Source organism: Numida meleagris, chromosome 6 (assembly GCF_002078875.1).
Source record: "Numida meleagris isolate 19003 breed g44 Domestic line chromosome 6, NumMel1.0, whole genome shotgun sequence".
Classification (NCBI taxonomy): Eukaryota; Metazoa; Chordata; class Aves; order Galliformes; family Numididae; genus Numida; species Numida meleagris.
The window spans coordinates 23397137-23419822 of NC_034414.1; the positions used below are offsets into that span (position 1 = coordinate 23397137).

The 22686-nt window shown below is 37.9% G+C and overlaps 1 protein-coding gene across 2 annotated transcripts; it reads left to right on the forward strand.

Moving 5' to 3' along the window:
• SPI1 (Spi-1 proto-oncogene) lies at window positions 746–22436 on the forward strand. 2 transcript variants are annotated; one of them, XM_021402819.1, is made up of 5 exons: window positions 746–1194; window positions 7291–7384; window positions 14292–14479; window positions 20231–20387; window positions 21007–22436. In XM_021402819.1, exons 1-5 carry the CDS (start codon window positions 1150–1152, stop codon window positions 21321–21323), a joined length of 801 nt encoding a protein of 266 aa, XP_021258494.1. In that variant the 5' UTR covers window positions 746–1149; the 3' UTR covers window positions 21324–22436. The 2 variants fall into 2 exon arrangements, with proteins under 2 accessions (XP_021258494.1, XP_021258495.1); XM_021402820.1 differs by lacking the exon at window positions 746–1194 and adding an exon at window positions 3105–3342.

The window sequence follows — 22686 nt, forward strand, 5'->3', positions numbered from 1 at the left end:
ACATCCTGCACTGTGACCCACTCACCCCTGCCCCGACTGAACCCCGGAGGGAAGGGCACACGTTCAGTGTAGCTAAAGCAGTATTGAGTGGGATAGAGAAAGGGGAAAAAACTTGTGCAAAGAGCTGAAGTAAAATTTCCACATGAAATTTCAACATCTGACTGTTCAGATACAAGTCTACAAATCTTGTTCTCTACTCACTGTCAAAGGCACTTTTCTATGAGAAGTAAAGCCATTATGTGGGGCGTGTAATGCTTTCTCCTTTCCCACTTGTTTTATCCTTGCAGTACCTACAAAGAAATCACAAGAAATAAGTATGAAGACATTGTATTTTTCTCTGTATCATTTTGCTTTGCAGCAAATTCTATGAAGAAAGTCTCACAGGCTCAGTTTCTACAAAACACTGGTTTTGTAGGAAATTATATTTTAATATTAAAAACCAGATTTAACATAAACAACAGATTTTAATATTTGAGAATATGTACTTGAAACTTCATACTTTTTTTTTTCCTTTCCTTTCTGTTAATTTCATTACAGGGCTATTATAAAGCAAGTCTATGCCATTGCTCTATCCTCACAGAAGTTGTCAGGCTCTATGATCATTAAACCAGAAGCAGCACCATCATTTGGTTCCTCCACAGCTGGAAGTACACAGGCTTCCACAGCACACTGTACCCATATGCTTGTTTATTGGTAGCAGGCCCAGGCGATGGGTTGCTGATTATACAGCAAGCACCTGCCCATGGCAGATCTGGCTTGGGGCAGACTTCCTGTTAAAGCACCACAGCTCCCTGAAATGAGATTTATGCAAACTGGCTAAAAGCTGTGATGATGTCACAGCGCACTGATAGACTCAAGGGCTATCTCCCTTCTACAGACATTTGATAAAATCAGGAACTTCAAATACAACTTGGAAAGAAGTTCACCTCAGAACCTATTAGGGCAAACTATGAAAACTTGTTAGGGTTATTCTCCTATCCTGAGATCCACCACTGCAAAGGGACTTCACGGAGTCCAAGGATCTCACTTCTGTTCTTTTTTTTTCTTTTTTCTCCTCATTGTTTTTGTTTGTTTCATGTGATTTTTCAAGTCAGTTATCCTGGATGTTTGAAAACTGAATTAAGAAAAATTCACTCTGAAATTGGCTGAATGTTGCAAGCTTGCAAAATGGAAGGATTTCCCCTCATTCCCCCTGTGAGTATACGGGCTTTATTTCTAATGCGGATCATTGGGTTCAGTAGCAAAAGACTAAGTAAACCAGATTTTAATATTTGAGAATGGCCTCTTTTGGCTTATATTTGTAATGCTGGGAAAATGGGTTCAGGTCAATATATAAAGCTTGGGACAACATTACAATGAATGGGAAATTAATGTTTCCTCCCTACGCTTATATCTGATCTTGATCTCCATTTGCTTTCACAGATTAAATGTATGTTAGTTTTGTACGATATGCATACGGCAAGTCAATACAAGTGCCAGCTTTGTGATATTAGGCCGACTCTTTCTTTGAGTTGTAATTTCTCATAATATGGAGACCGATATAGTTTATGTATTTAACTTTCTACCAATCTTAAGGTTGCTGAATACTGATTTTAAGTACTGTATGTTTTTGGACTCTGCTCTTTTTAATGATGGTGGTTTTAGTCTCTATCTTCACCTTCGTTTGAACCTGAATTTTCTTGAATTCACTTGTTCTAAAAAAGTAACTGGTGAAGGAGGAAAAATACTCCACTGCCCTTAATTGGGCCTTTCAATATTTTCTGTTAGACTCATATTCTTCCGTATGTTAAGGAGGCTAGTTCTATCTTTTTTTCCTCTTTTTTATTATTTTAACTCTGAAGCATTGTTGTGCTGTTGTAATGTATTCTGCCATGAGTTTGAAGATTAGTTTTTAAAAATGTAATGTCACTAGCCTGTCACTGAGAAACAAACCTTAATGGGACACTTCTAAGCAAAACAGGTCAAAGAGGCCCTAACAAGACTTTATGAAGTTTGTAGAAGCTATAGTAATATCAGATAAATCAGATAAGGTGTTTTAATTGGCTTTTTTTTTAATGTGGTAGATAACTTACAGCACTTGCTATATGTGAAAAAAAGACAATGCCCAACCAAGAGTCCTTTTAACAGAACACACATCATGTTTGCTTTTTCTGTTGTCCCACCTAATGAAGGTTAAACCATATTTCCTTATCTTCAGATCTCCAGAAAAGCGGTTATTTGAATTTCTTTTCTGTCTGGAATCTATATTGATTGAAAAAATACTTGCTTCTTACATCTGGGAGATTGTTTATGCTAGCAGTTAACCAGTGGTGACCTTGAAATTCACTATTTATCCAAAGTGTGAGAAGATTCTAAAACTCTTTTTTAATTTTTGCAAATATGTCAGCATAAGTATCCAAAAAGAAATTGAGAGCATGAAAAAATAATGCATAGATTTCTCAATATGTTACTTGGTGAGCTTAACAAAAATCCCCTTCAAAAACACCCAAACCTTGTCCTCGACTACCCCAGCAAGCAGCATCTCAGTTTTATTATTATTGTTGATTTTCTGTCTATGCATTCACTCAAAGCCAACTTTCCTGTACTCTTTTTTAAAGTGCTGAATTCCAGTTCATACATTGAATAATTTGGGGGGTTGGACTCGGCCATCTCTTGAGGTCCTTTCCAACCCCTTCAATTCTGTGATTCTGTGAGTAAAAATCTAACATAGTCTCGCTCATATTCTAATTTGTGTTGCAATTAATATTCAGGCTGAAGTCAGGTGAATGAAGCAACAGGCAGTAAAAATACAATTACATCTTAAAGGATCACTTGGTGGGGTAATTTGTTTCTTATTTTTGTGATTAATGCATTCAAAAGTGAATATTTTTGTGTTTTGTACTTTCAGAATTGTTTCAAGTGCACTTTGAGCACTGTGAGTTACAGCCCAAGCATGGCATCATTATAAATGTCTGTGCCTCTTGGGACTTTTTCTGAGAAGAGACATAACCCTGTTTCTACACAGAGGTTCCTGTGAAGCAACATTTTTCTCCTCTGCCCCTCCCCTTTCAGTTGAGGGTGGGTCAATAACTGCCTTCCTCTCAGCTCTGCTAGGAAACTTGTAACCCTCCTTTGGAAAACGCCACTCAAATGGTTTAGGAGTACACGTCTTTCTCCAAAGACTATGAATCTTTGTATGGCAGAGTTCTGCAAAGTGGACCCAAGCCTTCCAAGTGGGACCTATTTCTGTGCGAATCCCTAAGTAGTCACCTGTAGAGATCACAGCTCTGAATGAAGGTTTTAGAGTGAAAAAGCCCCTCCGAATCTTGCTATTCCACAAAACTGCTTCGCCCTAGTGGTCTGGTAAGTGGTCTGGCTGGCCCAATGAGCGATCACGTTAGCATTTTTACTCATCTTTTCTAAAATAGTTATACTGTAATTTTTTTTCCAAGGAAATACGGTTAATCTTGGCCTTAAAACTTGTTCCAGCAGCACATCATTGGAAACCATGTAGAGTATTTCTGAATCACATGCCAGTGAATAGTTATGTTGGAATAACAAAGAAAGCATTCAGTGAATTTATGATCACCTGGAATCATCTGACAAGGTCTCAGTGAATAACAATTTTCAGATTGTTATTCAGTTGAGTCTCCTGTACCGCACTTAACCAATGCCAACTGAACTTTCTCCAACAAATTTTGTGGCCTTGAGTTTCCAGAGCAGAGAAGGAAGATGGAAGGAACTCTCAATTTACCAAAGTCTGTGACAGATAAAATATAGTTTACTGACCCCTTTATTTAGGTTGGAATATGGTTTTAGATAACATGCTGCACTTCAGGGCATGCAGGAAAGGAGATATCAACTTCAGGCCACAGCTAGGAGTTGCTAACAAAGCTTTCAATCACTGTTTTACAGGAAAACAATTGACAGAACAAATGACCATTGAAATCAGTTAAAAAGTTAATTGTAAAATAAATCATTCTTTGCTTTTTGTCTGGTGAAAAAAAACAGTTCAGTGTCATGGAAGTGCTATTAGTAAGTAAGATGGTGAAATGTGTGTGGGTGGGGAGGTTCCAGAGAAGGACAAAGTGGGTAATGATTAGTGCAAGAGGTAGCATGGGGTGAAACCTCTTCTTTCCAACTAGAGAAAAATAAGCTTTAAATAAAACCTAAAAGAAGAAAAGTCAGAGAGAGATTAAAAATAGGTTCTTGGATATAGTTTATCTATTGAATAGAGGAAAATATCCCACATTTTCATAGGATAATCATGGAAAATATGATACACAAACTTAAGTAAGTATTTAACATAAATACTTCCATATTAATTTCTGTACTCTTGAAGATCAGACACCAAGATGGAAAATGGTTTCAGGTCCTTTGTGGTGATGGATTGGTCCAGGTTGTGTAAATAAATAAGGATAAACATATACATATTTTATCCAGTGGACCACTAAGCAGAAAAAAATTTCAAGGAAGAAAATTGCCACAATTCATACAAAAGAGACTTAAGTCCAAGACTTTCAACACAGAATACGTAAAAACAGTGATTGGTGTAAAAGCAGACTGTTTTGAAGATGCTGAGTATCTGCAACTCTGCACTCGATGAGATCTGTAAATATTAGGGAAATTGTTTTTTTTAAGAGTCTATTTAACACACCTTCCTTTAGCTCTGGTCATTGTATACATCTGAACTTGTAAAACAAGCTTTTGATCAGTAGAAATACTTCATTCTCAGCTTTCAGTCTGTGAGAGACTATTGGCTGATACAGAATATATTGGACTGAAATGCAAGAGTTTGGAAAATCTTAGGGAAGAAGAGACAGCTAAGGAAGAATGCAACTAGGCAAGTCAATTATTCTTTTCCATGTCTAATATTTGTATCATTTATATTCTTTTAGACTGCTGTTTGCCCCGTAAAAGTGCGACTGATAAAGTTTTTGTTGTAGCAGTAGAAATTCTATACATAGCAAAGAAAGCTTAATTGACTACACACAGATTTACTTGGAAATTTATTTACTATCAGAGTTACAACTTTTGATGCATTTAGATATGGGAAATTTGTATAATTTCAGACAGTTTATCATATTAGAAATGAAAGGAAACAAGTTTCTTTTTTCCACATGATATACTCTTGTATGATTTTTTTTTAACCTCCATTTCTTCCAAGGAGCATGATACACGTTTTCCATCTGGATGTTGAGGTCTCTCTGTTCACAGAATATAAAAGTGTTTTCCTCTGAATTATGACAAATGATCATTTCTGAATATGAAGGATGATATCCCATAAAGGCAGAAACTTCATAGTGACTTTCCTCAGGCTACACATATTTTAACAGAAAGCATACATTTATGGAAATGCAGTAGTAGGGTGAATTAATTTACGCAGATAAAGAAGACATGAAATTCCATTTAGAACTTCATCCTCCTGTTTGGTCTGTAAAGAAAGCAAAACAAAGCCTCATTGCTTTTCCTTTGAAGAGATCATAGTACACCACAGGTGTAAGGAATCAGAATGGCTGAATGCATATAATCAGTCACGGTTAGAGAGAACACAAAGAAAATATGCATAGTAAAAACAGAAGCATCAGAGAGAAGTCATGTGTGCTGTCTATCTCCTTTGATCACCCCTCTGAAATAAAAAAATGGGTTACCCTTTTCATTAAATCTCCGTGTAGACAAAAGGCAATTTTATTGGAATCATACTGATTTGGAAAGGGAGACTGGACCTAATACTTCTAGAGACCTGAAATAAGAGGAGTTTCTTCAATGGTATCCCTGCTGTGGTACTAGTAAATGATAATTTATTCCCTTTCTTTAGTATTTCCTTAGATTGTCTATTGGAGGTTATAATTTTCTCAACATTTCCTCAGATCAGCCATTTACCATCATAGATTACTTGGGTAGCTGACAGGTAGGCAATGGATTTGCTCCTGAGGCTTTGAGTATTCCCTCGGACTGATGCCCAGGTAATGTGTATATTCTGGAAGCCATGATGTTTTAGGCCATTTTACTGCCAGATTCTAATACGATACACTGATAAAACACACAGCAGCCATTAAGGATATAAGAAGGTCCAAGGTACTTTCTAAAATTATTTTCTATCCTTTTGTGTTCTAACATCTTAATCCTCTGGGAATAAGTCCATCTTTTTCTTGATCTGCTTTCTTCAGTATCATCATAAAAATTAAATTCTTAGAAAATGGACAAATTTTTAATACCAAATTTCCAACGGAATGAATTGACAGATAGAAGAATTAAAGACAAGAGTTAATGAGCAATGGCAACTCTGATCTAGTTTTCTCCAAAAGGAAATCTTTTCCTTTTGTCAGCTGCTTATCTACGACCTCTATTTGGATCTTAATGGCATCTACTGTCATAGGGTTCTTCTTCACGAGCAATCTAAGGGACTAAAAAAGAGAAGCCTCACCTGCATTTTTAGCATGCTGTCACCATAGCCTAAGCTTACAAAAGACTGGTGAATATATGAGCATGTAAACATATGCACATATATTTCTACCAGTTATTATTTATTATTATTATTTATTTTAAATATTTGTCTTTTTCTTTAAAGTTAGTTATGCTAAAGGCATTAACAGAAGAAAAATGGTTCTATTAGTACCTCTCAGAAATAATCTCCTTTGAGAGCAAATAGCAAGAAGGTTTTTTCATTTCTACTTTGGTGTTGACATCATAGGAATTTTTTCAGATTGGAAGAAATTATTGTCATGAACTTTACTGGTCACTGCCTTGCTAAAAACATTTTTCTGCCCTTTGTTGACATAATTACACTCCTACAAATTGTCACAATTTAGTAAGACCTGCTTAAAAACACCCAGAATAACGTGCTTAGGCAAGGCAAGTTTCTTCTTTCTCTGTTGTGTACAGGAGGAAGAAGAAGAAACACTTGTTGCTATGAAAGAAAATGTTTCCCTGCTGTGCTGGTGAGGTGGTATCTTGGATTGGGCCTCATGTCCAGGGTTAACTGGACAGAAGGTTCGAGGGTGGGATATAAAGAACTTGTGCAATACCACATATAAAGTTATGTTATACAGACAGCAGAAAACTCTCACCATGTCTAAGGATATGGATTTCTCTTTGTTTTTTTCCTTTTATTTTTTTCTTGCAGAACATTATTTGGTGTCAAGCATTTTACTTCTGCTGCTTTAATAAGAACTTGAAGCCTCCCCCTTCTTTCTCTAGGCAATATAAAAAGTGTTGGCATCTTCTCTTCACTAACAGATATGAATAATTTATAATTTTGAAGGAATTCATCTAAGCTTACAGTTCTAAAAATTCCTCTTCACTTTACAGCCCTCTGAAGATATGGTGTCCTATGAGTCAGACCTCTACCGACAGCCCCATGACTATTACCAATATCTCAACAGTGATGGAGAGAGTCATGGTGGTAAGTTAAAAAATATCTCCTTAGAGCATAAAGTCTCATGGTATACCACTGGAAAAAGATTTTAGGATGTTCAGGAAAAGAACAAACAAGCTACTGTGATCTATAATGTTACAGGCAGATAATTTTAGCTCTGAAACAACAATATGCTATTCTGCTTAACAGCACTGCTCCAACCCAGCAATTGCAACACTGATTTCTCTGAAAGAGAATTTAAAAAGCACTAAATGATGCAAGGTGCTTCCAGGACATTCAGTGTATTGCCAGGAAGGTGGGACCTCACGATTTCTATTCTTCGTTATCTTCAGGGCATTTTTAATTTCCTTTGCAGATCAAAACCACTCTGCTTGTTTCAGAACTCAGAGGACATGAATTTGCAGTACTGTACTACTCTCCTTGTATTCCCATCTCCAATTCCTTTTTGAATTAGTTCTTAAATACTCTGTGCCTTTACTCTTATTCTGTTTCTCCGGCATTTGGCCTTTTCCAGTTCCATATATTTCTCTTTCTTTTGATCTCTTTTGCATGCTGCCACACCTAGCTTCAACTTTCACTCTTCCTCCAGTACACTCAAGTACTTCCTCTCTCTAAATCTACGTAAAACTTCCTTGTTGCTGTTTGGACATAAACCTAGCTAAAAGTAAAACAAATTGTTGTTATTATTATAAACACAATTTCAAAGCTTTGGCATCTTCCGTATTTTCAAATCTCGCGGGGACTGGACTGTAAATCAATGCAGAGGGGAGAGTCCTGCTTTGTGACTTTTGTCTACTGTGCAATACAATGGTCTGACAACACCCCCCTGGAAATATCAGGGTCAATATTGACTCAAGAAGGAAAAGCACCGTTTTTCTGTATCACTTGTGGCAGTCCCTTCAGAACCTGGAATTTCCCTAAGAGACTCCTATTGATATAGTAATAGACCCATCACTACATAATTTAAGGCATCTGACAATTTCACAGCATAGCACTATTTTATCTGTGGTGACAGAAATTACCTGAAGGGATAGCAAATTACAGAAGAGGGCATTAAAGTGAAAAAGATTCCTACCTAAATTTGTTCTCTACATTGTATTCAGGAAAGACAAACAAGACGAATGATATTCTCAAGACCTAGAGACAAAGAATTCATTTTTTTTATGTTATCTCGTGGCCTCAGTGAAGTAATGTTCATCAAACCTAGGAAATTCCACATGGAAATTCAGGGTTTTTACAGTACAAACTGAACCTATTTACACATTCATAACATGAGGGTAACTTTTATTATCTCAAAAGGCAATTGTGATAATTAAACAATAAATATAAAAGATGCCATGTAGGAGAAAGCACTGGGAAAGGACATTTCTGTCATTAAATATAGGTTACATCAAGCAACAAACCTCTTTATCTTTCATAGTCTTATTGTTCCACCTGTTTTACTGCCCAGGTTTTCTGCTGGAAGGCTGTTCCTAAGCTACACTGCTCAGATCATTAACATAATTTTACTTGTCATGATGAATACTACAAAAACACAAAGTCATCTTTGTGGGTTATGGCCTAAGTAGTACCCTTACTTTTCAAAAAGACTCCAAAAAGCCATACTATTTAACGTTTTAACTCCTGCATGGAGTTAAATAACTTCCATACTTCCTGTATGGAAGAGGCAACTTTATCCCAGCCCGAACATTTCATTCCATTCATTTCATTGGAAAGCACTTGCAGCATAGTTGGTTATGTCCAAATACCTAACATGTCAAATGCTCTCCTGAATTAGTCACCATCTAAGAGAGCAATGAACAACAGTGCATCCAGAGGGAATGAAATACACAAAGTGAAAAGCCAAATTTTTAGCTCTTGTTCTGTTAACATAAGTAATGGGTCTTGAGAAAAGCCATGTAGAAGTGCAGGGACATTACCAACTACTAAATGTTCAGAACAATGTGGGTAAAAGTGCAATGGCTGACAAATTATGGGGAAGATGAATAAATAAGGTGCTGCCATGATAATGGTGAAGTAGAAGAGGTGAGAACATGACTAGACAAGAAAAAATAAGAAATAGGACAGAATTGTGGAAAAGGAGTTCAGCTTGGGGTACAGTGAGATCACTGAGAATACATGCAATACAGTTTTGCAGGTCTAGTGCCAGATACAATAAATAGATACTACAAGACAAAATAATTATTCTGACTGTGCTGATGTAGGACTGCTAACAAAATAGAAACTAAATAGAAAGTCTTGTTCAAGCATCAGACTACTTCTCTCACTGGTAGCAAATTATTTTTGTGGCGGAGATATTGCAATGAGTTAAACTGTAAATCTGTGCTACATGCACTACGGATACGATTCTAGAAGATAATGCTAAAGACAGCCCTTACTCCATGTTTACTTGAGTAGGTAGCAAAGTGCACAAAGCAGTGTGTCCCTAACTTAATAGGCAAGGGATCATTGCCAGTAAGTGAACACTAAATTTAACATGCAAAAACACACCATAGAAAATCCATATATTGGATCATAATACGTACTGTCTGAATTTATTTTGCATACTGTAGTTTAATTATTTTGTAAATACTATAAGCACATACCTTCATAAAGGGCAGAAACTACTTTGAGTGATCATGTATTAGACCATCACTCTGTCCTGAGACTGTACACTAGTGAGTCTGTAAATGTAACGTAGCATATTTTGTAACACTAATGCAATCTTAGGAATTGCAGATTTGTCTCAAAATTATCACTAAACAGCAATGCTTTAACAAAAATCACCTTATGTTTGAAGCTGAATGTTGACCATTGTTCATCTTGTTGCTAGTCTCAATGGAACTTACCAGTTTTTGTGGGCTGGAATTTTATTTTCTTCCCACCTGCTGGAGTAATATGATCACATAAGAAACTCTGCTTTGATTTTGTTACAATTTCAGCCAATGTAGAAGCAGAGGAAAGTCCAAACGTGAACCTTAGCCATAAATACTATAAGGAAAATAGATAGAACTCCAAACTTCATTTAAAAATCCCCTCATAGTTTTAAAGTCATTCTCATGACTTCCTGAGTCTGACTCAGGGATTTTCAAACATCTGACATTATTAAAATAATGAAGGTTGTCAGTTTTAAAGTGAGAGTTAATGTGATTCTGTTGTTATTAGAGATAATACTGCTACGTTGCTCAGGAATATAGCATTTCACTCAACACAGAGCAGTCCTGTAGTGAATCAAGACATTTTGCAGTGTCCTTCAATATTTTTCTCATTTCTTCTATGGGTTTTTTCTTGGTTTGTTTTTTTTCAGACAAGTGAAACACAATGGGAACATCTAAGCTGTACAATGTGGTAGTGTGTAAGGAATCCTCTGCCAGATGTAGTACCTGTGCAGCACAGGGCAGAACCACTCAGACACTAGCTCAGACTCGTAAGCGCAGCCATGTCAGGAGTCATCGTCTTAGATGAGGCAAAGTGCTGTGCTGACGGAGCGGTTGCATTTCCTGTTCAAGAGCTGGCTCAGGAATTTCTTGCATAGTTTTGCACTGCATTATGCAAATTTATCTTGTTACTCCAGAATAAATACTTTTCCTAAGCCTATTTCATATTTTAGCTCCTGGTTCTGATGTCATTTGTTTATTAAAACAGAAGTAAAGCAATCTACATTGGGCAAACGATGACCAAGAAAGTACAGTTATGTTTCTCATTTTCAGATTAAGACTCTCTCTCCATGGAGAATATTAGCACAATGCTGTTAGGTCCACTATTGCTTCCCAACAGTCTAACATCCCTTGTGCCATGGGAGGGAGTTTAGAACTCATGACTGTCCTTCCTCTAACCTTTCACTACATACAGCACCAAAACAAACACCATCTCCATGTCTCTATAAGAGAGAATTTTTTTCACATCCTCTTTCACTTCACAAGAAATTTCTCATAATGACTCCATGGTGTAGCTATTGCTTGGCTTTTAATGACATTTTCCTTGACCAAAATTATAGACACTTTCCATTTCTAGAATCTTTTTCTCCTTTATTTTTTCTTCTCTCCACTTTAATTTTTTTGGGAAAAGAATTACTATGCACTGTTAACATAACAGTAGCAAGAATATGGAAAGAAATAACTCTAATACCTGCAGATGCAGATACTTAGAATTTTTTTTTCTTTTTTTTTTAATGTGCAATAGCTCAGCCAAGAAGGTTAACTGCAGAGGATTCTGAGGACACAGAATTTGGAATTTCATTTTCAGTGCAACTAAAACACTATCTTTTTCCTAAGTATCACTGTGAAACTGTCAATAACTTAGAAAGATACAAGGATTTTTCTCCAGTCACAATTTTAATATGTTGAAGTAATTTCTGACATAGACTTATTTTGTAACACGTTAGTATTATGCAGTCACTGATAAGTCCTCATAATAGTATTTTTTACAACAGCTCATAATTCAACAAAAAAGGAATTCAGTAATGAGTAATTAACATGAACATGCATAAATAATATTCTACAGATTAATTTATTTGCCAAGAAAGAGTATAGAACAGTTCTGGAGGCATCAGGAACCTTGTTATAAGCTTATTATAAGCTTCAGCATATTAAGAAGTATCTTGAAGTACAAAAACATCACTGTTGTTAAAAATGTTTAAGAAGAATCAGAAGTAGACTACCTGGAGCATGCACAAGTAAATACTCATGGCAATGCATGCTGGAAACATACTGTCTTGACTCTTGACTACCATAGCTACTAAAAGTAAGACAGCTGAAGATGTACTGTTGACATCCTCACAGAGTTCTGCCTAGGCTTTGTCATTCTTATGATTATTAACTGACCTCCTTTGCTGCAGTAGATATTCAAAGACAAGGGATCTTTGAGAAGATACACTGACATCTGACAGAAGAGCTTCTGCACAAGGAGCAGAGTGAAATCACTCTAAGGAACAACAGCACAGATTAGCCATGCAATATATTCACAACAATTTATCATATGAGTTGCCAGTGGTAGATGGGCCTCCATGGTTGGCTCTAAGTAAAGAACTCTTCAGTAAATTAACTAAGTAAAAGCATGAGTTAGTATGGCTCAGACTTCCAAATAAACTAATAAGTTTCAGACTGAAAGTGTCCAAACCCTCCTACCAGGACACTACCTTAGGTAACCTGTGTAGTCATACTCACATGCTCTGCCATTCCCCAGACAGATTTGAATGTAACAAGTACCTGAGTACGTTACATCCATAAAATCCCTTTTACAAGAGAAAACAAAATTTGTCTCTAACACTAAGCTATGAAGAATTGCTATTTAATACATATGCATTAAAACTTTGGGCTAGAAAATCATATTTAGCCCATGGAAAATGCTATACAACAAAGCAAAGAAATTATAAAGTAAAGTAATACAGCAGCTCCCCACGTACTTTTATGAGCAGATTTCCATTCCTTAAATGTGAAGTTTGGTTTGCACATGGTTCATACATAATTCAGAGCAGTAGGAAGAACTAAGAAAGTAATCACTAGTGTAGTAAATGGTCTGCTAGAGCCTCCAAATACAGGCCTGAACCATATAGGCAGCTACAAGCTACAACTAATCAAGTACAATTATATTTGTAATAAACATATCACTGGGCTCCCTCTAAAGGAAGCCACATTCAAAGTCACTATCCCCATTTTCAAATCCCCAGTGAGACTAGACTTAATTGCTTGAAACACAAATGGAGAAGGATGAGGAGTTAGATGCTGAGAAAAAGAACAAGGCTGATACTGAGAAAACAATATTCATAGCACGTTAGATAATGTCATACACAATAACACCGTATTGCAGATTGCTCCTCTCTATTACTTCAATACAGCTACACTTGGAACAACATATTTAGTTCTGTCTGTCACATTCAGAACATTGTCAAGAGACGGGAGGGAGTTCAGAGAAATGCAGAAGTATAATTAAGGAGCTGAATATACTGATTTATACTGAAAGATTGAGCACTAAATACATGCAGCTGGGGCAAAGTGATCATTAGGAGTAGACTGTAAGGGTACATACTAACAACTTAAAAACATGTGAAGGGTAGGGAAGAAATTGTTTATGATAATACAAAAGAAGAAAACTTGGAATAGTAAGATATAAAATAGAAGTGTTACAGGAAATTATAAAGAAATTTTGGCAGTGCATAGAATGATGTATGAAAAGTTGAAGTCTGGAGGACTAGATCCAAGCTTAGTGAGAGCAGAGGACATGACGCTGACTTTGATTTTAAACAAGAGTACGCATAAATATTTACATAATTATGACTGCAGCTACTGTATGTGAGAGAAATACAGCTCGCAATGATTCAAATTTCCTCTAGCAGCTTTTAAATTTGAAGCAGCAAAAATGAAATTATGTGAGTTTTGGAGAGTTTATATTGAACAGTGATCTAAAATTGAGAATTGTATGGAAATTAATCTGATTTCAAAAGTAAATAAATTAAGAAACAGATTACAGAAATATGCTGCAAAGTTCTGTGCCTTGTGTGTAGCATTCCTGCAATTTTTTTGCTAGTAGATAAAGAATTTTCATCTGCTCATTTCCATGACATGAGGAAAACTGTAACTACAGTCTGACAATATGTAAATTGGTATATTTTTCGAGAATGAAAACGTAGGATTGTTAGGGTCTCTTCCTGAGAAAGGTGCCAGCATTAATGTCTTTTGCATCTTGTGCTACATTCTCACCGAAATCCATCACTCCTTCTAAGATTACTCTCCTACATAAAGAGGCATAAGTACTGCTTTCCAGCCATATGCATTTTGCAGATTAGGAAAAGAAATTTTACAGAAATCTATAGAGATTATTACCAAGGAAAGACAGGTTTACAGGGATGGCATGGAATGGGCAGAAAGGAGAGTGGCAGGAATAGGAACCAATGAAAGACATGTAAATGCCATGTTTATTACTTTTGTAATGACAGACAGGCTGTTATTTTCTTTAGATCATTACTGGGAATATCATCCACACCACATGCACAGTGAGTTTGAGACGTTCGGAGATAACCACTTTACAGAACTGCAGAGTGTACAGCCTCCCCAGCTGCAGCAGCTCTACAGACACATGGAGATTGAACAAATGCATGTCTTGGATTCTGCGATCCCAACCACACATATTGGACTCAACCATCAGGTATGGTCACCAACCCTTATGCAGAATTATGATGATGGCTAAGGACAAGGAACAGAATTACGCATCAAGGAATGCACAATTTTATGCCAAAAAGATTGCTTATGAATTATATGAGTTCTTACCACACAAGTACTTGATATAAAACTCTTCATTCTCAGGACAAATGTGGTTTAAGCATTCTTTTTATTTGGATGATGAGAAACCACATTCCACAAACTGTGCATAAAAAGATTATTGCACTTTGTGGAGGTTATTGAAATTTCAGATTTTTAAAAAATTTGGAATGAAAATCAACTGTTTTGAAATTCTACAGAGGAACTGGGCCTGAAAAGCTGTGCACTGTAATAGCAAAGTTGTCCTTGACTCCTGGGCAGTATTCTGAATTCCAAAGTGGTAGGAATGTTTTAAAAATTTCCAAGCAACCCTGGAAAATTTATATGACCTGCTGCAAGAAATCCTAGTAAAGACAAGTCTTTGGTAATGTTACCATAGTGAAATACACTGAGGCCAACCTACTTGTGCTTTCAGAGAATCATAGAGTGCCTTGGGTTGGAAGGGATTTCACTGATCATCAAGTTCCAATCCCCCACTACAGGCAGGGTTGCCTGCCACTAGATCAGATACTAGATCAGATACTAGATCAGATTGCCCAGGGCCCCATCCAACCTGGCCATAAACACTTCCAGGAATGGGGCATCCACAACCTCCCGGGGCAACATGTTCCAGCCCATCAACACTCTCTCAGTTAAATATCCCCCAATATCTCATCTCAATCTCCTTTCCTTTAGTTTAAAACCATTCCCCCTTGTCTTGTCATTATCTACCCATGTATAAAGTTGATTTCCCTTGTGTTTACAAACGCAAAATATTTAAATATTGGAAGGCCTCAATGAGGTCTCCTTGCAGCCTTCTCTTTTCCAGGCTGAACACCACCACTTCCTTCAGCCCATCTTCACAGGAGAGTTTGCAGCCCTCCTCTGGACCCTCTCCAAAAGCTCCACAACTTTCCTGCACTGGGGGCCCCAGACTTGGACACAGTACTCCAGCTGGGGCCTCACAAGGGCAGAGTAGAGGGGGACAATCACCTCCCTCTCGCTGCTGGCCACCCATCTTCTAATGGAACCCAGGATACCATTGGCCTTCCAGGCTGCAAGCACACACTGCTCGCACATGTTAAGTTTTTCATCAACCAGGGCCCCTAAGTCCTTCTCAGCAGGGCTGCTCTCAAGGAGTTCTTCTCCCAGATTGCTTTTATCTGAGAGTAGCTAAATCATGAGCCAAAACACACCTTCTTGCCTCTGCTCAGATTTTACACAATTATCTCCCCATGAAAAAAAGGGTGCTCCAAAGTACAGCAGTCACCAGTGCCAGTAAATGCTCACTAAAGCTGAAATTATAACGAGTTCCACGGTATTGCAAAGATATTAGAGCAAAAGCGGGTATGGAGACCACTTTTAACTTCTGATCCCACAATAATATGCCCCATGTCATTATTGGAAGCAGCCAGAAAGCTGCGTTATCTTGTGCCAAGGAGTTTCCCAGGGCAGACAAACTACAGACAATATGCTCAATACAAGACAGGGTAGGAATGAGAGCAGAGAAAGAACTGTTTGCTGATTACCCTTCTGCATGTAACGATGCCAGTACTGAGATTTTGTGAGAGAAACTGAATGCACACAGTTGTTATTTTAGGGTTTGTTTTTTTGTTCAAAGCAAACTGCAATTATATGTAAATACCATATTAATTAAAAACAAGTTAAAAGTTGAGTAAGTTAACATGATCAACAGGAAACTGACTTAGTGAAAATCATCAAACTTCTTACTTATCACTGAGAAAAAAAGTATCAGGAAGTGAATTTAAGATGTAGTTACAAATAATTAGGACAAATAATAGAACATCAGCCTTTGGGAGTCTTCAAGTCATTTCAGTTGCTCAGTGCAACTGCTAGCATGTAACAACCATTACATTCAACCAAAGGCAAAGAATAAAAATTGGCCATGTTACAGATGTCTTAGGAAGCACCACCAAAAAACAAGAAAGGGTACTTTTGTTTAACCCATTTTCATTCTCCTCAGTTGTCATCTTTTGTTTCAGGAGTACAGTCAGATAATTAATTCTGCTGCACTGCGTTCTCTCTACCCCAAGGGAGAGAAGATATTAATAGATGCCCACCACTACCCTCCTCTTCCTAACCAGCTGGGAATCTTTGTTATTTTACCTCAACCTACAGTTGCTCATGCAAGTGGTACTCAACATGCTCTAAGGTTCAGACTTTGGTGCATCTCAGCCACAGTCCTAGGCAACATTTACTACTATTCAAGGCATTTCCAAGGAAATAGAAGCAGGAAGGAAAATTTATTCCTCAGATGAATTTTCCACTTAACTAACTGCAGCCCCAGCTGTCATGCAGAGCTACATTTTGCAAATAAAGGAAAAACATGCAAAGATATCTAGGTCTCTCTGAAAGTAATGCCTCCTATTTATTTCCATGGAAATTACAATAACTCTATTTGATAGAGCAAATTCTCAGCTACAAAAACTGTTTTTCAACATAGTCACCACCACTAGCTATGCATTTTCACTAGCAATGAACAGGAGCCTGCATGCTGTGCTCATAAAAATCTGCATCAGCAGAGGTGAACCATTGTTTAACAGCTCCTATGACTGTGTCATTGCTAGAAGAATGTTGCCTGTGCAGTCCAACTTTCACTGTTGTTGTTGCCAGTGCTGAAATACACCATTCACTGACTCACTATGCTCACATCCACTGTTTAGTCTACATAAACATTCAGCAAGCATCAACAAAGGTCAGTCAGTGCCATTTTTTGCACATAGAGGAATTCAGTAACACACCTTTGTTTCAGATGCACTTCCATGTCAGACGCCATTTTGTCAGACTGCCCCTCTGCTGCCATCTGTTGTATAGCAACAAAATGTAACAGAATATTGGCTGGAAGGTTCACCTGCTGCTGCCATACCACCAGCATCCATCTCTGAGGTTGTGGACCAACATAAAAAAAATAGAAAGCATTAATTTCAGAGCAGACGTTGTATTTCTCTGATTTTCAGTTGATACAACATTATTTTGTCAAATAAAATTCAGAGCACAAACTATCTTTGGAAAACAGTGCCTTCAAACAGATGGTCTCATCAAATAATAAACGAAGGAAAGAATATTTACTCCGAAGGGAGAATGAAAGAAATGGATAGAAAATAAGGAAAAAGTCTTATACGGCGAGGGTGGTGAGGCACTGGAACAGGTTGCCTAGAGGTGTGATTGATACCCCATCCCTGGAGTCTTTCAAGACTCCAGGGATGGGGTATCAATCACACCTCTAGGTGAGGTTGGATCAAGCCCTGAGCAACCTGATTTAGCTGTGCATGTCCCTGTCCATTGCAGGGGAGCTGGATTAAATGACCTTTAAAGGTCCCTTCCAGCTCTAAGGATTCCATAATTCTATGATTTTGCGAAAATTGTGAAGAGCTTTAGAAGGAGGAAAACTACAACTGGATGCCACAGACTCTGAGAGGATGTCAGAATACAGAAAGCAGCTAGCAGTTTTCTCTCTCCAGATTTGCATTAACAAGTTGGCTTTTTCAAACACAATAGCAGGTCCTCTGCAACTCTGTGTAGCATTCTTGGCACCTACACTGAGGCACTGCTGAACTGGGTGTAAGCAAATGTACAGCAGATAGGAAAAGTAGAAACAGCATGGGGAAACTTAATTTAGTGCTCAGATTATTCTCTGCACCTTCCTTTGCTTGTGAGATGCCATTCATCTTCCACAGTGTGTTCCCACCTTCCCACTCCAGCTCGAGCATAATCTACTCCCACTGCTCCCCAATACACTCTAGGTTTCCACAGCCTTTGTCTTTGCAGAGGCACCAGGTTCTGCTTCCTCCCTTCTAAGACACCATCCCACCTTCTCATTCCCCTTCCCCTATGACATTGTTTCTACTTTCCTTGCTACCCCCAAGACTGCAGCTTTTTTAACTGTAAAAAGGCTGAAGGTGACTCTGTGGTGAGGGCTAAAGTTTCGCTCTTGGGGATCTGACAGGAAGCTTACACGCACTCTTGCCCAATCCTGGCCTTCCTGCTGTGTTTGGCTCCAACCAATCTGCCAAGTCATTAACCGCCAGCTGCTCTGCCTTGAAACCAGCGCTTTGCACACTCCTTATTGGGACATTTTAAACTGGTGCAAAACTCATCTGAAAAGCAACACTTGCCCAAGCCTGACATTGAGTGGGCGGTTTGACTCATGAAATGAACACCCACTCTGTGCCTCAGCACCTAAATTTGTAGAGAGGGAATCACACTCAAAATGTCGTGCCTTGGTGGAGGGAAGGAAGAGTAATTCAAAAGGAGCTCACCTCCCAGGGTTAGCAATCTGGCTCATTTCATGAGAACCACATTTTATTTCCTGCTAGATTTGAGGGATGTTTTTTTACTTTTTATGTAGAAATTGCGTTCTTACTCCCTGCCCCTCAGACTGGTCTATTTATTATTCTTCAGCAAGGAGCTGCAGTAATTAAAGGCAACTAATCATGAGCACTAACAAACCACACTGCAACTGAGAATTTGCAGAGCTGTGGTGTATTCCATACTGCTCCTGAAAAGACCTCTATATAAGGGCAAGGGAATTCCCTAGCACAGAAGCCAGCTTGCCAGCTCTGCAGAGGAGAAATCCCCATCAACAGGGAACTTTCAGATAGCCACTTAGGAAAAGAGAACACAATCCAATATGATGTATCCCCAGTGGTAAAGCTATTCCTCTCCTCAAGGGGGAAATTCAGGACAAGAAGGTGATAGGCATGTGTAACCCTGGCTCCAGAGATAAATGCAGTCCCACAGTCATTCATTGTTGTCAGAAGCTACTAAATCTGAGAAAGGAATAGAACAATAGAGCCAAGGACAGTCAAAGAGGCTATGCTGGGGCAAAACTGTTCAGCTTTGCCAAATACGAAAGAGCAGATACAAAAAGCAGAAACAAAGTTGATATCAAAAGTGGTTGTTCACATGGAATAGACAACAGGGATCAGAAACTCAACTATCTTGGTACATAATCACTACATAGCAGGAGTCTGGCTGTGTTTTGGAAGCTCTGAAAGTATTTTCAAAGCAATTATTACCAATAGAGCCTTTTTATCCAGAAGGCGAGAGTTTAAATGTTCATTTTTAAAAAGTGTTCATGCAATTACCAGTGTATTAGGCAGAACGCCTGTTATAGGAATATATTATCTTGAACCAGAAAGAAACAAAACAAAACACAAAAAGTTCTTAGTCTATTGGGAAACCTGTTATTATGTACAACTTTTCCAACCTACTTAAGTAGGATTCTCCTATTTAAGAAATGCAGCTATCTCAATCATCAGCAAGAAGAAATGCATGTAAACTGGAAAGAGAAGGTACTCAGGAGGTATGGGGGAAGGAGGGCACTATCACTTGCATAGGATATAACATATGGGAAAGTTCTTTCACAATATAGTTTCTCCTTTCCTCTTGTAAATACTTTTTTAAGATGTGTCTCTGCAGATGTGTTGTTTGCTGTTATATGGAGTATTTTTTTAGCTGCACAGTAATTATTTTTAATGCCACTGACAAAGTCATCCACTGTTACCCTAAACAATCTCATATGCCTGTTGCTTTCTCCTCTTTTTCTCTGTAACTCTCTCCATTACATCTCCTTTTTTCTCTTGATGCCTTACTCTCTATCACTACCTACTCCCTCTGCTACTCTTTTCTCTCAAAGGTTTCCTATTTGCCCCGGATGTGCCTACAGTACTCCTCTCCACCACAGCCCAGTTCTGATGAGGAGGACATAGAGAGGCAGAGCCCACCACTGGAGGTATCAGATGGGGAGACTGATGGCGTGGACCCTGGGCCTGGAATCATGCATGGTGAAACAGGTCAGTGAAAACAGAAAGACTTCATGGTGCTTTTTGATGAGCAGCTGTTACATTACTATGACAATAATGAATAAAAAATAGAATTATTGTGCTAGTATTTTATCCCACTGCCAAACCTTCTCTTTCCCTGACTCCTTTGCACTCTCCTGTCTTCTGAATCTTTTGTCACCATAGTTGTGTCTGTATCTCAAATACCATTTTTTCATGTACTCCTGCCTCTTCTTTTTGTTTTGTGTATTAAGGCTTCTCCCCAGTTTTTGCCATTTCTACTCCAATTTCCTCTAACAGATGTGAAAAACAAGACAAGAAGCTTAAGGAACTGAATTTTAAGAAGGTTGAGCTCTAATGGCTCCGTACTTGTATAGCAGCCCAATCAGCTTCAGATTGTTTTAAAACTAGTTATGTTTCTCAATTGTCTTCAAATAATCACAAAGGTTAGATCTTTGGAATTTCTTATTCTCACGTTTTTCTTCCTGGTACACCAATCCACTTTATGTCTTCACAGTGCAATACTGCCTACTGTTATAAATGCAACAAATTGAAGAAATACATGATGACAAGTTCTCCTGTTCCATCAGACCCTACACAGTAATACTAATGCCTTTCTTCTCTCATGCAGGCAGCAAGAAAAAGATACGTCTGTATCAGTTCCTTCTGGACCTTCTTCGCAGTGGAGACATGAAGGACAGCATCTGGTGGGTAGATAAAGAAAAAGGTACTTTCCAGTTCTCCTCCAAACACAAAGAAGCATTGGCACATCGCTGGGGCATACAGAAAGGCAATCGCAAGAAAATGACCTACCAGAAGATGGCACGGGCTTTGAGAAACTATGGCAAGACAGGGGAGGTCAAGAAGGTCAAGAAGAAGCTGACCTACCAGTTTAGTGGAGAGGTGATGGGAAGGGGGGTCACTGATAGGAAGCATTATCCTCATTGAGGCCATGGGACCCTAAGCAAGAAAAATATTAAGACCTCCTGGCTGAAAACCAGCAGAGGAGATGGACGCGTCTTTCTCTTTGCTTCCTGTGCCCCCCTCTCTGCCTCTAAAGGGCCTTTACCATCAGATGTTTCTGGTACGAATTCCCTTTTTCAGCATCTGAGAATCCTAAACATGACAGAATTCTTTGCTTCCATCCTACAAGTTGGACAGAGTTGGGAAATTTAAGCAATGTACAAATATGTTATTGTTGTGAAAGATTTTTTTTGATTGTATTGTAACTAAAGAATACAGCTGATGAAGTTTTGCCTCCAAGGGTGGTGCTGTGTCATTCACAGTGACACTGCATTAGCTTACAGCTTTCAAACTAGCATTAATACAGGCTCTGCCGCAGCTCTCAAAGCTAGAGAGAAGTTTGCAGATCTGAGAATGATACTGGTTCTTTTAAATAGTAATAACGTGTACATATTTAATAAAATTTGATATAATTAAGTCCTAGTGTTTGCATAATAAATGATTACTTCACAAACAAATCTCATGTGCATTCAATCATGCAGATACAGCTCACATTTGGTATCTGAACATAAAGCACACGGGGCTATAGGGCTTTTTCCCTTTGCCCCTACTTTTACTTTAAAATGTCATCAATGCTACCAAATTAAGTACCAAAGAAATAGGTGACATTCATTACTGTGCAAGAGGCTACAGTGCTAAAGTCGATTTTAGAATATATAGATATATCTTTTTTTTTTCTGTGCAAATGAAACCCTGCCAATTGAATAACTTCTATTCACTTTTACCAAGAATGGCATTTATAGCTCTATCCGGTTTAGAACGTAAGAATTAACCATGCTCTTCTGTGGTTTCAGTCATTTTCCTGCTCTTGTTCTTTCCTGTTGCTTGCTAATCCACAGTGGTATCTTGATTTTAGCTTACGAACCTTTCTGGAAAATGAGTTGTCTTTAATCATGTTTTTGCAGACTTCTGCCTCAAGAGGTTTTTAAGCTTTTAATTGTGGAATTTAATCCCTACTGTAAAACAATAGTAACTAATAACAACTTCATTGTACAAATTACACTCAAAATGCAAAATAAAAGAGAATTCAACACCCAAGATACAATGGTAAATTTACCCTGTGCAACTGAAAATGCTTAAGAAAACCTGTGCCAATGAACACTGAGAAATATTAGCATTTTAATATTATTTAACATATCTCAACTGTGGTTAACCACTCAGAAATCAGAAAATGCCATAATGACTGAAATTAATGAAGCTTTTTTTTTTTTCCATTTCTACAAGTACGGTGTTACAATATACTTCTTACACAGTTACAAACCTTCAAAGAAACAAAAAAAACATTCAC